This window comes from Periophthalmus magnuspinnatus, chromosome 22 (assembly GCF_009829125.3).
Source record: "Periophthalmus magnuspinnatus isolate fPerMag1 chromosome 22, fPerMag1.2.pri, whole genome shotgun sequence".
NCBI lineage: Eukaryota > Metazoa > Chordata > Actinopteri > Gobiiformes > Gobiidae > Periophthalmus > Periophthalmus magnuspinnatus.
Window position 1 is genome coordinate 17,869,152 of NC_047147.1, and position 12,723 is coordinate 17,881,874.

The window sequence follows — 12,723 nt, forward strand, 5'->3', positions numbered from 1 at the left end:
CAACCCACGGAGAAGCGGCGAGTGTGAGAGTCTACAGATGCACTTGGACAAAGACAGTGTGTGAGTTAGAGCAGAAGTGATGTGTAATTACAGTGCAGTACAGATAATAAAGCCACCAACTCTGGAGCAACAGACTGGGGTCTTTGAGCTCGAACCACACTCCAAACAACTTTGAGGTTAAGAACAGGGAGTTAAACCCCGGAGGAAGAGCGACCCTTCGGCCCTGGAGAAGACGGATCTCCCCTGAAATGAAAATCCTGATAGGAAAACACCACAGACATATATCTGATGTAGTGGTGAGTTTATTATATCTGTGCTAGATCTGCTCTTGTCTCTGCGATGACGTATCACGTATAACACATCAGACACAACGCACAAAAATAGAGCCACAAGCGAGTGAAAATGAGCCAAAACAAAAGTCTTTGGAGAGCTTTTTAACAAAGGGGAAAAGGTCAACTGAGGAACCAGAAGAGGAGAGTACGACCTCCAAGAAAAAGAAAGATCAATTTAACAGACAACACCAGGAGTCCTACTTAAAATATGGGTTTGTCTCTACAGGTGAGTCTCAGCGCAGAGTCCGCTCTGTGTAATATGCAGAGAAAAGCAAATGAGGCAATGAAACCTTCAAAACTACTTTGGCTCATGGAGACTAAGCACCTGAGATTAAAAGAGTAAAAGAGTTTTTTTGAAAGAAACAAACATGAGCAAGAAGGAAAGAAGAAACAAGTGCAGGGCTCCCACTGATGCAGCGGTGAGTTGTATTTTTTATGCACTTAACTTATTTTAACCACATTTATCTGCCACGCATAGAAGGCCGGTCCGTGAAAATAAAACCTACATTGTACCGGTCCGTGGTGCAAAAAAGGTTGGGGACCACTGAATTAAACAATGAATTTTAGAGTAACTGTTGTATTTGGAAGTACAATAAATTTAAAAATAAATATTTTAATCTTCAGCATTTTCTCTTTCATTTTGTCTTTGCCCCATTAGTTTGACTTTTTTGCATAATTTTCATGATCAGAAAGAAATTATATGATTTGGCTTTATACATGCCATTTAAATAACCTTAGAACTCCAAAAATGTGATATTAATTTTGAGTGCGCATGTAAACACAGCCAATCAGAAAGAAATCAGATTACTCACATCAGATGTAACTGTTTACATGGCATTTCAGTAATCTGATAACACCAGAAATCAGATAATGATCAGATTTGGGTGTCCACGTAAACATAGCTCATTTCAAATGGTGCTTTCAGTACCTGTGTGGAGTATGTGAGTGCTCCATGACAGGGACACCAGAGCCCTCTAGTGTCCAATCATGGTACTCCGGGAAAACTTCAGTCGTTAAGGAGACTTGACTCAACTCTTCCTCCTCTTGGTCGTCGATTAGAAGAGCAGATATCTGTTGTAGCGTCACAGTGGACTCGTATGAGAAGGTCTGATCTTTTCTTATGGGGGACAAAGAGGAGACAGAGGAGAAGGACACGTGCCGTCTGCTGGGGACAGGTGCTGGAGAGGTGCAGGAGAACTGGTGACCTGGATTATTGGCATGCTGTATGAAAGATTAAGAAAAAATATCAAGATTATAACATAATATAATAATGGTCATATTGGCTGTGCATATAACACATAATAAACACTGCTGTCTTTAGTAGTCAATCAATCCTTAAGTACACATAAGGTAAAGGTCAACATATACATATAGTTTCCATTCCTCCTGGAACATTTCAGCATAATGTGTTAGATAAATTATTTGTTACAATATGAATTGTTGATAGGATTTTAGGATCATTTGAAAACCACATAACTCCAAAAATTAGGAGAGATAGGAGAGAATAGTGCATACATTACAGTCATCAGATCTGGGTTCGATTATGGATGGACTGGGGGAGCGGAGGTATTGAACTTCAGTGGACAGGAACACCTCTGTGCTCTCAGCCTTGGCCTCCCTCTGTTCACGCTGAGCCCAAGTGACCTCCCTGGATAGAAGAGTGAGAAATGTGAGCCATGATATAGTCCTGTAACATGCCTGTTTTGTGTAATGCAGTACCTAAGCATGCAGGTAGGAGGCGATCTCAGTGAAGTCACAGCCTGAATGAAGAGCTGTAGAAGCTCCTCAGAAGACAGCGCTCTCTTCCTCTGAGCTCGGTACAGAGTGGCCGACAGTGGGCAAGGGGCAGAGTCTACGGAGCAGTAAAGTATTCACTGAAATACTGTATATGCCTCTATGCAAGTCAAACAAATACTAATGTGATATATTACAAGTTTCATTTCAAAGACAACAGACAAAAATAGTAATTCTTGTCATGATTTTACACACATTAAAGGGCCCATATGAGGCTATTTTCTGATCTATGTTATAATGTTGTTTCCTCATCAAAAACATACAAACAGTTATATCTTTTCATTGAGTCATGTCTGACACACAATCCCTGCATATGTGGGCTGAGGTCTTCTCTCAAACTGAAAACATTCTGTTCACAAGAGTAAATTCCACGTAATAGAAGACTTTTAAGTAATTGAAATGGAATTATATGACTTATACATTTTGCCCCCATAATCCATACCTGTTAAATGCAATGCAGCTACTTCAATATAATTTTCACTTTGAACCTGAAAAAAGATGTGTGACAAACTTGTTGACAAAACCCAACTACAGCACATAAATACCTAGTACATGGCATTTCAGTAGTAGTGCAGTATATTTGCAATGTACTTACTTTATAACCTGGGGGGAGGTACTTGGCTGCCTCTGCGCTTAGACCAAACTCTTTACAGGCCTTTAAATAGTTCGCCACTATATCCTCATTTTCTGGGTTGTTTCTTTTGACCAAGGCCCATGCTTCAGACACACAACTATAAAAAAGCATTACATAACTTTACTTTATAAAGGGGCACTATGTAACCTTTCCTACCTACTCATTTCCATGAAGATGCTGTTGCTTTGTCTGAGGTGTTTTGTAGAATGGTAAAAAATTATCTATCCACACGGGGACAATCAAAAGATGCCCCCAAGTCAAGTTACAAGTCAGATCTATGGAGAGGCATGTCCACTCACAGTAAGAATGCATGTTTTTCAAGGTATTTTTGAGGAATAAAAACTGCTAAAGAGTAACTGTAAGATAAATATGTTTAATGTAGGGTTGTCAAATGTATCAAAACTCAAATAGTAATCGATAAAACTAGAATCGAAAGTAGACACTCATTTGAGGAGGTATCAATATGGGGATATAAAAAAAGTATTGTGATGTTGAAGTGTTTTTTATTATCATCGTTGTATCAGAATCAGTATTGAGTATTAAGACTATCCCTTTGTATCAAAATCGAGTCTGAAGTTTTAGTATCGTGACAACACTAGTTTAATGCCATACTGTGAGACATACCAGGCAAAGCAATAACATCCCCATAGAGACAAGCAGATGGTGAACACTCCACTAGGAAAGTTGCATAGTGCTCCTTTAATAAAAACAGTAGATTTGAATTATTTGTACCTGTTTTGCAACCACACCTCCATACAAAGCTTCACATCTTCCACACTCTCCATGGCAGGGCTCGTCAAACACATATACCGTAACGCCATGTGATGCTCCTTCCTCGACAGCAAAGATCTGATGATGCAACGATGCTGCCATGAAAACTGGGGTAGAGCGACCCGCGGGCTTAGGAACAGCTCCATAGCCGTCTCCACAGACAAAGCAACACATTTCAAGCAGAAAGTGAGATGTCAGTTGCCTAGATTGTACTTTAGATATTTTTCAAAAGTGACTTGATTCATTTAATAGGCAGATTTGAGTGTTTTCAACTTCATTTCATCATCAACTTAAATGCGCTATTAGTGTCAACTCCAGGAAATTACAAACACTACAAGTCGGCACTGATGAGCAAAGAGGTACTACATTATCATATCCAAATTTGTATTTTAATACCTTGATTTGACTGTGATCGAGCATCCAAAAAGCTCTAATTTGTAGCGAAAAACTGGATGGAATAGCGAATGTGCTGCAGAACGACTTAAAGAGGTCATTTCTGCACTGTAAAATCTTGGCAATGTCCAGGATGAAGTACATGATCTGGAAGGCATTTTGGTTAAGTTGTGTTAAATCAAATGGGATAGTTGAATAGTATTGAGAAAGCAGAGACAGAATGGATACAATGGCCTGGACAGACTGAGTATCCACATAAGGGACTAGCACCAGCTTCAGTGACGCCTTCAGACTAGGGGGAGGGTAGCATTGTTGTCCACTGCTTTCAGGGGACCACAGGCAGCCATGTTGTTTGGCGAGATGGGCCACCAAGCCTTGGATGAGCGTACTGCATCTCTGCGTTTTATTATCCATCAATCTGGTGGAGGATAAGAAGAAAGAGAAAGTTAAAGGGGCTGTACTCAATAGTGACTTTTATTAAAATCATAAACCATAAAATAAACAGCCTATTAAAATTCAAATTAATTAATATAAAGACTACCCAATTATTTTGATATGTGGAATACTTCAGTTTGTGGTGTTGTTTTAATATTTATTATGCCTCAAAATTTGCATTAGGGTTAGTATTGAGACTTGCTAAACATAGAAGTGTGTGACGCTAACAATGAGATTACCGGGCGCTATTTCAGGTAGATCTAATAAAGTAAAAAAAAAGTCTTGCCCCGGTGTAGATTCATCGTAAATGCAGATCTTAGGGTCAAAATGAGACTGCTGTGTGCTGTCTGCATCTAATGTGTTTTATCCTCCAATTCGGGGTGGATGAAATGCCAAAAAAATTCATATGATGATTTTCTTAGAGCCAGATCATAATTTAAATTTGATCTCTTCAGTTTTTTTTAGTATCCTTTATGCAGTTTTAAGGTACTAAAGGTATCTTCTGTTTCTGAAAGTTTACTCTTCACTGTGATGCATGATGGAAGATAACCAATAGGAGGAGTGGGAGGTGGAAAGTGTCTATTGTTGATTATAGAGCAGCATTAAACAGAAAAGCAGGGAATCACGATGTGGTGATTTTACCCAAATTTCATACTGTCAAAAGGATGAGATCACGATTACATTTTTATCACCATATCGCCCAGCCCTACCTCCAAGAACCAAGAAGTTTGCTATTATCGTGCTAGTTGTTGTGAATAATTAGCATGCTACAAACACGTTAGGAAAGTGAGGAATAAGTTTGGACCACTGCAAAACTGTTTAAAATTAACTAGTTCTGTTATTCACATTTTAAAGACAGCAACAGTCAGATTCATGGTCTTTAAAACATGAAAAAACTACACATTTTAAAAACACTGAATATTTTAAGTGTATATTCTCAACTAGGTGCAGGCTCGCACTTCCTCTGGCCTCTCATCGACTCATTTCTCCAGCAATTCACATTCACCATCTACCCTCTCCTTTCAGCCAGCCTCTCCATCCCCTCCTCTTCTTCACCACCAAATAATCCCAAATAAACTAAACTAGCTCTTACCCAGATTTGTGCTGACTCTGGCTCATTTGTTTCCACATGTGAGAGATTTGCTTTTCCCCTTGTGCCTCTAGAAAAAAGATTCAACATTTTACTTGTAATATTTCAGAGAGGTTTGTTTGTTTTTACCTGGGCGCTTGGGCAGGAGTCCCATGAGGCTCCACCACTCCACCAGACGACCCAGCCACAGGTGCTGTTTCAAATCTCTGTGCTCTCGAGTCCAGCAGTTACGCTTCGCATTTGAGGGACTGTCTTTGCAATCTGCACAAGAAATCAAAATACTGCAGTCAGACTAGGGTTGTCACAGGGACCAAAAATCAGATACTAGAGCTAGTATTGAAACTAGATATTCATTTAAGCAAGTATTGATACTAAAAAAGTCACATTCACAAGACAGAAATTAACCTTTACTGAATAGCTTTAGAATGAACTTGAGCTGTATCAGAACAAGTATAAGACCACAAAGACTAGTATACGTCCAGATATAAGGCCACATAGTAAACAAAGTACTACGATTTAATTATCATTGTGGTAATGGAATCTGTTTGTTGAAATTGTAGTATCACGACAAAACCAATTCAGACTTGTCCTGCTTTGGTTCTGGTTTGATCCTGGTTTAGCCCTGATGTAGACTTGGTTTGGTCCTTTTCTAGTCCTGGTTTAGTACTGGTCTAGTCTAAGTTTAGTCCCAGTTCAACACAGTTTTGATGGGTGTGTGGAAATGTGAACACAAAAACACAAAATCACTTCTAGAATTGAACTCGGTGCTAAACACTCAAACCACCATGTACCTCCTTTAAAAAGACTAGTTATATCCCATAGCTGTGTACCATGCTGATAGTGTCCAGAGTGGAGCTTCCTTCTTGCCCATTGGACCAGTGTGAGCAGGTTCCTCAGCTTCTGCAGCAGGTGGTGGACTCTGCGAGAGGAGTAGTGGTTCAAGAACATCCACAGGCCCTGGCAGCGGCTAAAACCTGCAATAACGTGAGCGGTTTTACACACTGTAAAGGTAAATGTGTGTGTTTTAATGTTCGCTTACAGAGGCTCAGTAACTCCTTCTTTGTGAACTCTGAGGTCCTTTGCAGCCAACAAGAAAAGGATGACAGGGTTTCATCTACGTCAGCTTGATCTGGGATGCAAAAAAAAAAAATCATCTTAGCACAGGTGGATAGTACTCAGTCATATTTACTTGAGTAACTTTTTAAAGACATTGTACTTTTCAGAGTACTTTTCTACTCCTAACTCCTACTTGAGTAAGGAGAAGAAAAGTATTCCTACTGGAGTAATATTTTTATTGAGGTAACAGTACTCTTATTTCAGTAAAAGTTTTGGTTACTCTTACTACTCTGAGTAAGTCTACAAGTCACACAAATGTTCAAATCGTGAAATTGCTCCTTCAGATGTGATTTATTTTGGCTCATTTTTGTGTTTATCCTCTGAAAATATCAGGTTGTACATTATTTAATGTTTTGTCCTTCAAATTAAATTAACCTTAAATTATAAATCAGATGTTACGCCTCGACAGCTAATCTTTAAATTACTCTTACTTGAGTAGTAGTTTTCTCAAATACTTTTTGCCACTTACTTGAGTAATTTCTTGGACCACTACTTTGTAATTCTACTTGAGTTATATTATTTTGAAGTAATGCCACAATTTTTGGCTACTCTTCATCTCTGCATTTCATTATCATTGTTTTATTATCATTCTCAAACACTTTTGTCATGACGCGTACCATTCTCTGTGATCTTCCTCAGTCCTCGAACGATGCTCATTATGTTGTTCGAGGCCAGCAGGTCTGTCCACTGGCCCTCCAAATCCAACATCATGTTTCAGTGCACAGCTCCAGCCTGAAACATTCTATAGCAAATGAAAAAGTGATATATTACATCTGCATTAACAATGATACAACTTACAGGCACACAAAATAACTTCAGCAATGTTATGATGTTTTTATGGTTAAGTTACAGGTCAGATCTGTGGAGAGGTGACACCATGCAAAGTAAGAATGAATGTTTTTTCAAGATTTTTCAAGGTTTTGAGAAGTTATATATGTTTAATGCTATAATGTTGGATATTCAGGTAAAGATAAATCATCTCCATGGAAACAAGAAGGTGGCAGACCCTCTATCCGAAATGTTACATAGTGTACCTTATCCTTTCATATATTAAGATAAAAAAGTATGTACTGTTTTTGTCTAAGTATCCGGTGAGATAATGCCAGTGGTAAATATTAATTATGGTTTTTCACCAGTCAAGTGAGAATTTGTGATGTGTGAGTGGAGTCGTCTCTCCACAGATCTGACTTCTAAATTGATCTGCTTGTGTCCATGGAAATAGACATGTTTAATGCCATAATGTGGAACATGACCATGAAGATGTCTGTGTAATCCCTCAATCATCCGGGTAGGTTCCATAGTAAAACAATATATAGATTTAAATTTTATTCTGCTATCACAATGGAGACAAGCTAATGCCAGAACCACCTCCAAAAGTTACACAGTCCACCTTTAAGTTTCGTCAGTGGTATTAGATCGACGGCTTATGCAACAGACTTGTACATTTGCAAAAACCTTAAGAACCCATGTCAGAAAATGAAATTACTCAATCAGTTCTTACCTCTAGAGTTGCAATCTCTCTGCGTCTCTCAAGTTTAACCTGTGGCCTCCTTGTTGTTGTAGTCTGCCTGGATTTGCTGACTGCCCCAGTAACCACACGAAGCGTTCTCTTCTCTCACAAGCTACTTTAGAACATGTTAATCCACTAATCTCACTCACGGTTACCATTTCACTGGTTGATTGGCTGTGTGCTCTGTTTCTATATCGGCTCGTACAAAAATAAGGTAAGGAATTTAAAGTAACCAAGAAAGAAGTGAAAGAAAAGAAGTGTAGAAGGTGATAGGTTTAACACGAGCCACTTAAAGAAAGGAAATAACTGTATCCCTGCTGCATTGTGTCTGGATTTCGCAGTCTAGTCCATAATGCTATTTTTGGAACCCGCAAAACAAAACAAATACTTTACAGTAGCATCTGTTGAAAAAAGAAAAATTATGTAACTTTTATAATTCCATATAGCTTCACAGACACAGTTTAAACTTGTTAAAATCCGCCATAAAGTTAAGCTAACCTTTGATTCCAGCTCCACATTGATGAAAACACCAGGGACAACGCAGAGGCTTTCTTGGACAGCATAAGGTGGGCCTAAATCCCTGCATGGGTCTGTCCAGATTAATGATTAGGGCGGATTAGGAGGAGGTTCAGGATTGGGATACTACTCCGGAGCTCCAATGTGTTGACTGCCACTCTACACCACATGTATTTCGTAACTATCTGCTCCTATACGACAAAATTCTATCAAGAAAACATGTAAAGTGAGTCGACATGACCTTATTTCGAAGATGGCTCATTAAAGGTATGTAAAGACACTATTGGTAATGTAATACTGCAGTATGTTTAGTTCCACAGACAAAGGCATGAAATGTATGTATCTAGACAAGCAGGTAAGTTACAGGTCAGATCTGTGGAGAGGTCACTGTAACAAAGAATGTTTTTTTCAACATAGCTCTGAGCAGTTAAAACATGTATAATTGAATAAATGCTAAATATATATGTTTAATGCCATACCGTAAGACATTCCAGGTAAAGCTAAACCATCTCCACGGAAACTAGAAGATGGCAGACCTTCCATCAGAAATGTTACATAGTGTACCTTATCCTTATATTATGAGAAAATAAAAAAAAGTACTGTACTGATGATGAAAGTGCTATGTTGTAAATACAGTTTAACATTGAAAAACAACCAGATTGTATGATGCTAAAATGTGTGTTTTAATTTTCTTTCAAGGCCCAAAAACAAAATGGCTGGATGATGATCATGTATGAAGTTGGCCCATACCTATCATATTCATAATCCAAGATTTCGACAATGGGCTAAGCTTCTTACACCTGTATAGAGAATCGTACTACCAACCCCCCCTTTCTCGACCCCTTGTTGTGTACGGACTGCAGAGATAACCTTCTTCGCTCACCTCCTTCACCTATGTCCCACTTATAATCTCTCTCCGGATTTAAAGGCGATGGCTGTTTTGCCGGTGAAATTTACCAAAACCAAACGGGACAAGCTTGCCCAGATACTATGGATTCTCAATTGGATATCAGTTATAACAGGAGCTATCCTTTTCAGCCTGGGACTATTCCTCAAAGTGGAGATCAACAAGAGGAAAGAGCTGATGGCAGAGAGGGATATCCAGTATGTACCAAATATGCTTATAGCTGTCGGATTTATCGCTTGCGCCATCAACTTTCTGGGTGGGAAAATTTGCTACGATTGCGTGGATACAAGCAAATTCCTACGCTGGAAGTTGATCATGCTCCCCTACATCGTGTGTACGTTTTTCTTTACCTCCTGCATCCTGGTGGGGGCGCTGATGTGCTATAGTATGCGGGGGGAGTTAGAGGAGTCCCTGGACCTCGGGTTGGCAGCGGCTCTGAAGTTCTACAAAGATACAGACACGCCCGGGCGGTGTTTTCTGAAGAGGACGGTGGACATGTTGCAGATAGAGTTTCAGTGTTGTGGGAATAATGGGTACAAAGACTGGTCTCAAATCCAGTGGATCAGTAACCGCTACCTGGACATGTCCCACAAGGAGGTGGTGGAGTAAGTTCTGGTGCATTGTGGGAGTTGTGGTCAAACTGAAAAAGTAGATAAAAATAGCAACATAATAGAAAAGAAAACTCATGCATACATTCACTCTTTCTCTCATTCCTACATTATACTACACAAACACTGGGGCGATACGGAGAAGTGTCTTGCCCAAGGACACAGAAATATTCATTGCTACTGCAGAGAAAACAACACCTTTGGCCAATTTGAAATATTTTAGGTCTCAAATAGTGTTACCATAGTTATGTGGTCTATTTTGTACCACATGGGTATAGTTTCCTAAATATTGCACCTTTAACTTAAACTGAAGTGCACTACTTAGAAGAGACTTGGGGGAAAGTTCTCCCAAAGTGACAAAAATGACCAATCAATATCACAAAAAGGTGTTGCTCTGAGTAAAACAGCATTGTTGCAGTATGATAGCCTGCTTTTGGACATGATAAAAATAAATACTCTTTAAAATATAATGTCAAATTGTAATCAAATGTTCAAGATGTAATGGGTGGCTCAACTTACCCCTGTCCTAGTATCAACTATAAATGGCCTTTTGGTCTATCTTATAATAAATAGGGGCCAAATTGTAACAAAATAGGCTACAAACTCAGGATAAGCCAAATAGAGCAGGGTATTGTGTTCCATTTTGTTCCATTTTTTTTGCATTGTGTCTTTTACGCACTGGACTTCTTCTTCTGTAGCCGCCTGAGGAGTAACGTGGAGGGGAAGTACCTGCAGGACGGCGTTCCCTTCAGCTGCTGTAACGTGAACTCTCCGAGGCCGTGCATTCAGAGCCAGATCAGCAACAACTCCGCGCACTACAACTACGACCACGTGACCGAGCAGCTCAACCTGTGGCCCCGGGGCTGCAGACACGCGCTGCTCGACCACTATACGCACATCATGCAGTCCATCGGCCTCACCGTGCTCGTCATCTGGGTCTTTGAGGTGAGCATGTGCGCTACTTTTTTGTACTAAAGAAATACCAATGGAGACAGACACTGAACTGTGGAACATTAAAGACAAAGCATTTTTCATGGAGACAAGGAAGTGATGGACCCTTCACCAGAGAGTATAGATACATACAGGGCCTGACCAGCCTATAAGCAGACTAAGCAGCTGCTTAGGCCACCAGGGGGCACCCAAGAGCCCATACATTGATATTGAAAATAATATATCAAGTTTTACTGGGCATGTATGTTTACAGCAGTCTAAATGTCCCTCTAAAACAATTACATTTGTTTGTAGCAAAATATCTGCTGCTTGTTTGAGCCGGGCAGAGGTGAGGGCAGCTATATGTTCACCAGTGCAAGGATAATGTAAATTAAAGCCCACTGTCACCAGCTGGAAAACATTAAAATGAAGAAAAAAAATCTATAATTTAAAAAATCTTGACCCTCCTTATATGTTTGTCTGCTGTTCTTGTGACTATAGTAGCTGTAACATTGTGGATGTTTTTAGTCTGATGTTGGTCACATAAATACAAAAACAATTTGTCAAGGTGATGAGAGCAGAGTCATAATGTTGTTAAATGTGAATCACCAATAGCTGAGCCAGGAGACATCCACTAGGCGGGCCCCAGAGACAAATTCAGCTTAGGGCCTCTGAAATTATCTTGGAAGCTGTTGCGTGCAGGCTATGGCTGAATATTATTTTTATGACTTAAAATAATAATAATGGGAGTGAATCGTTGAAAGACACATTAGCAGCATTGCTATTGTCACATTGGCAAACAAGACTAGCCTACATACTTGTGAATGAAATAAAATATAAAGTGCCTAGTCTGTGTATTTCTAGGTCCATACTAAGGGTTAAACACTTGAGTCAACTAGTCTCTGTAAAATAAACATAGCATTGTTACAGAAGACTTTGAATTGCTTGCATGATAAAAAGAGATTTGTTTTTACACTTATAATGATTAAAATAAATAGTATACATTGATACATTTAGATATATTCACCAAAAAACAATAACTGCGTAATATCAAATGGAACATGTTTGTCTCGCTGTAGCTTTCCGTGCTGACAGGAGTGCGTTACCTCCAGACGGCTCTGGAGAACGTACTGAGGCAGGGGGACCCAGACTCAGAGTCTGACGGCTGGCTTCTGGAGAACAGCTTCATGGAGACGGCTCGGACCAACCTCAACATCATCAAGAACCTGGGCAAGTGCAACCAGGTGGACACGGCCAACAACGGAGACCCCAACATCAATGTGCCCTGTACCTCCAAAGCTACCTACGGCCCGGACAATGTGCCACCAAAACAACAGCCAGTGACCAGCTGACCAGTGTCCCAGAACAGATCTATTCATTAGAAGCTACCCCGTATCTCTATGTCCCAAACTGATCAACCCAAACTGCACTCACAAGACTATACCTGCACTGGAGTCACTGCAAAAGCAGCAATTTATGCAATTTATAGAGAAAGAGTATTTATGTAAAAAGGTAGATTAAACTCACTACCAAATCTTCAGCTAACTCACTCAATACCTTTCCCTGCTGCTAACCCTTAGAAGCTAAATGAAAGACTTAGTTGACTAATGTAAATTTTGGTCAACTAAAACTTTATCGACCATTAATTGACTAAATGACTAAAGGCCTAAAAGAGACGTCATTACAA

At 39.6% G+C, this 12,723-nt stretch overlaps 1 protein-coding gene across 1 annotated transcript; it reads left to right on the forward strand.

Moving 5' to 3' along the window:
* Positions 1 to 8,778: 8,778 nt before the first annotated feature.
* LOC117390098 (photoreceptor outer segment membrane glycoprotein 2-like) lies at positions 8,779 to 12,388 on the forward strand. Its single transcript, XM_033987748.2, has 4 exons — positions 8,779 to 8,858; positions 9,291 to 10,103; positions 10,805 to 11,051; positions 12,116 to 12,388. Exons 2-4 carry the CDS (start codon positions 9,523 to 9,525, stop codon positions 12,386 to 12,388), a joined length of 1,101 nt encoding a protein of 366 aa, XP_033843639.1. The 5' UTR covers positions 8,779 to 8,858; positions 9,291 to 9,522.
* The last annotated feature ends 335 nt before the right edge of the window (positions 12,389 to 12,723 follow it).

Excerpts from the sequence above, each read along its gene's own strand:
- LOC117390098 (XM_033987748.2), top strand. The coding sequence starts at position 9,523 with ATGGCTGTTTTGCCGGTGAAATTTACCAAAACCAAACGGGACAAGCTT. Across the intron at positions 10,104-10,804 it reads TCCCACAAGGAGGTGGTGGA|CCGCCTGAGGAGTAACGTGG; the intron begins GTAAGTTCTGGT and ends CTTCTTCTGTAG. Across the intron at positions 11,052-12,115 it reads TCGTCATCTGGGTCTTTGAG|CTTTCCGTGCTGACAGGAGT; the intron begins GTGAGCATGTGC and ends GTCTCGCTGTAG.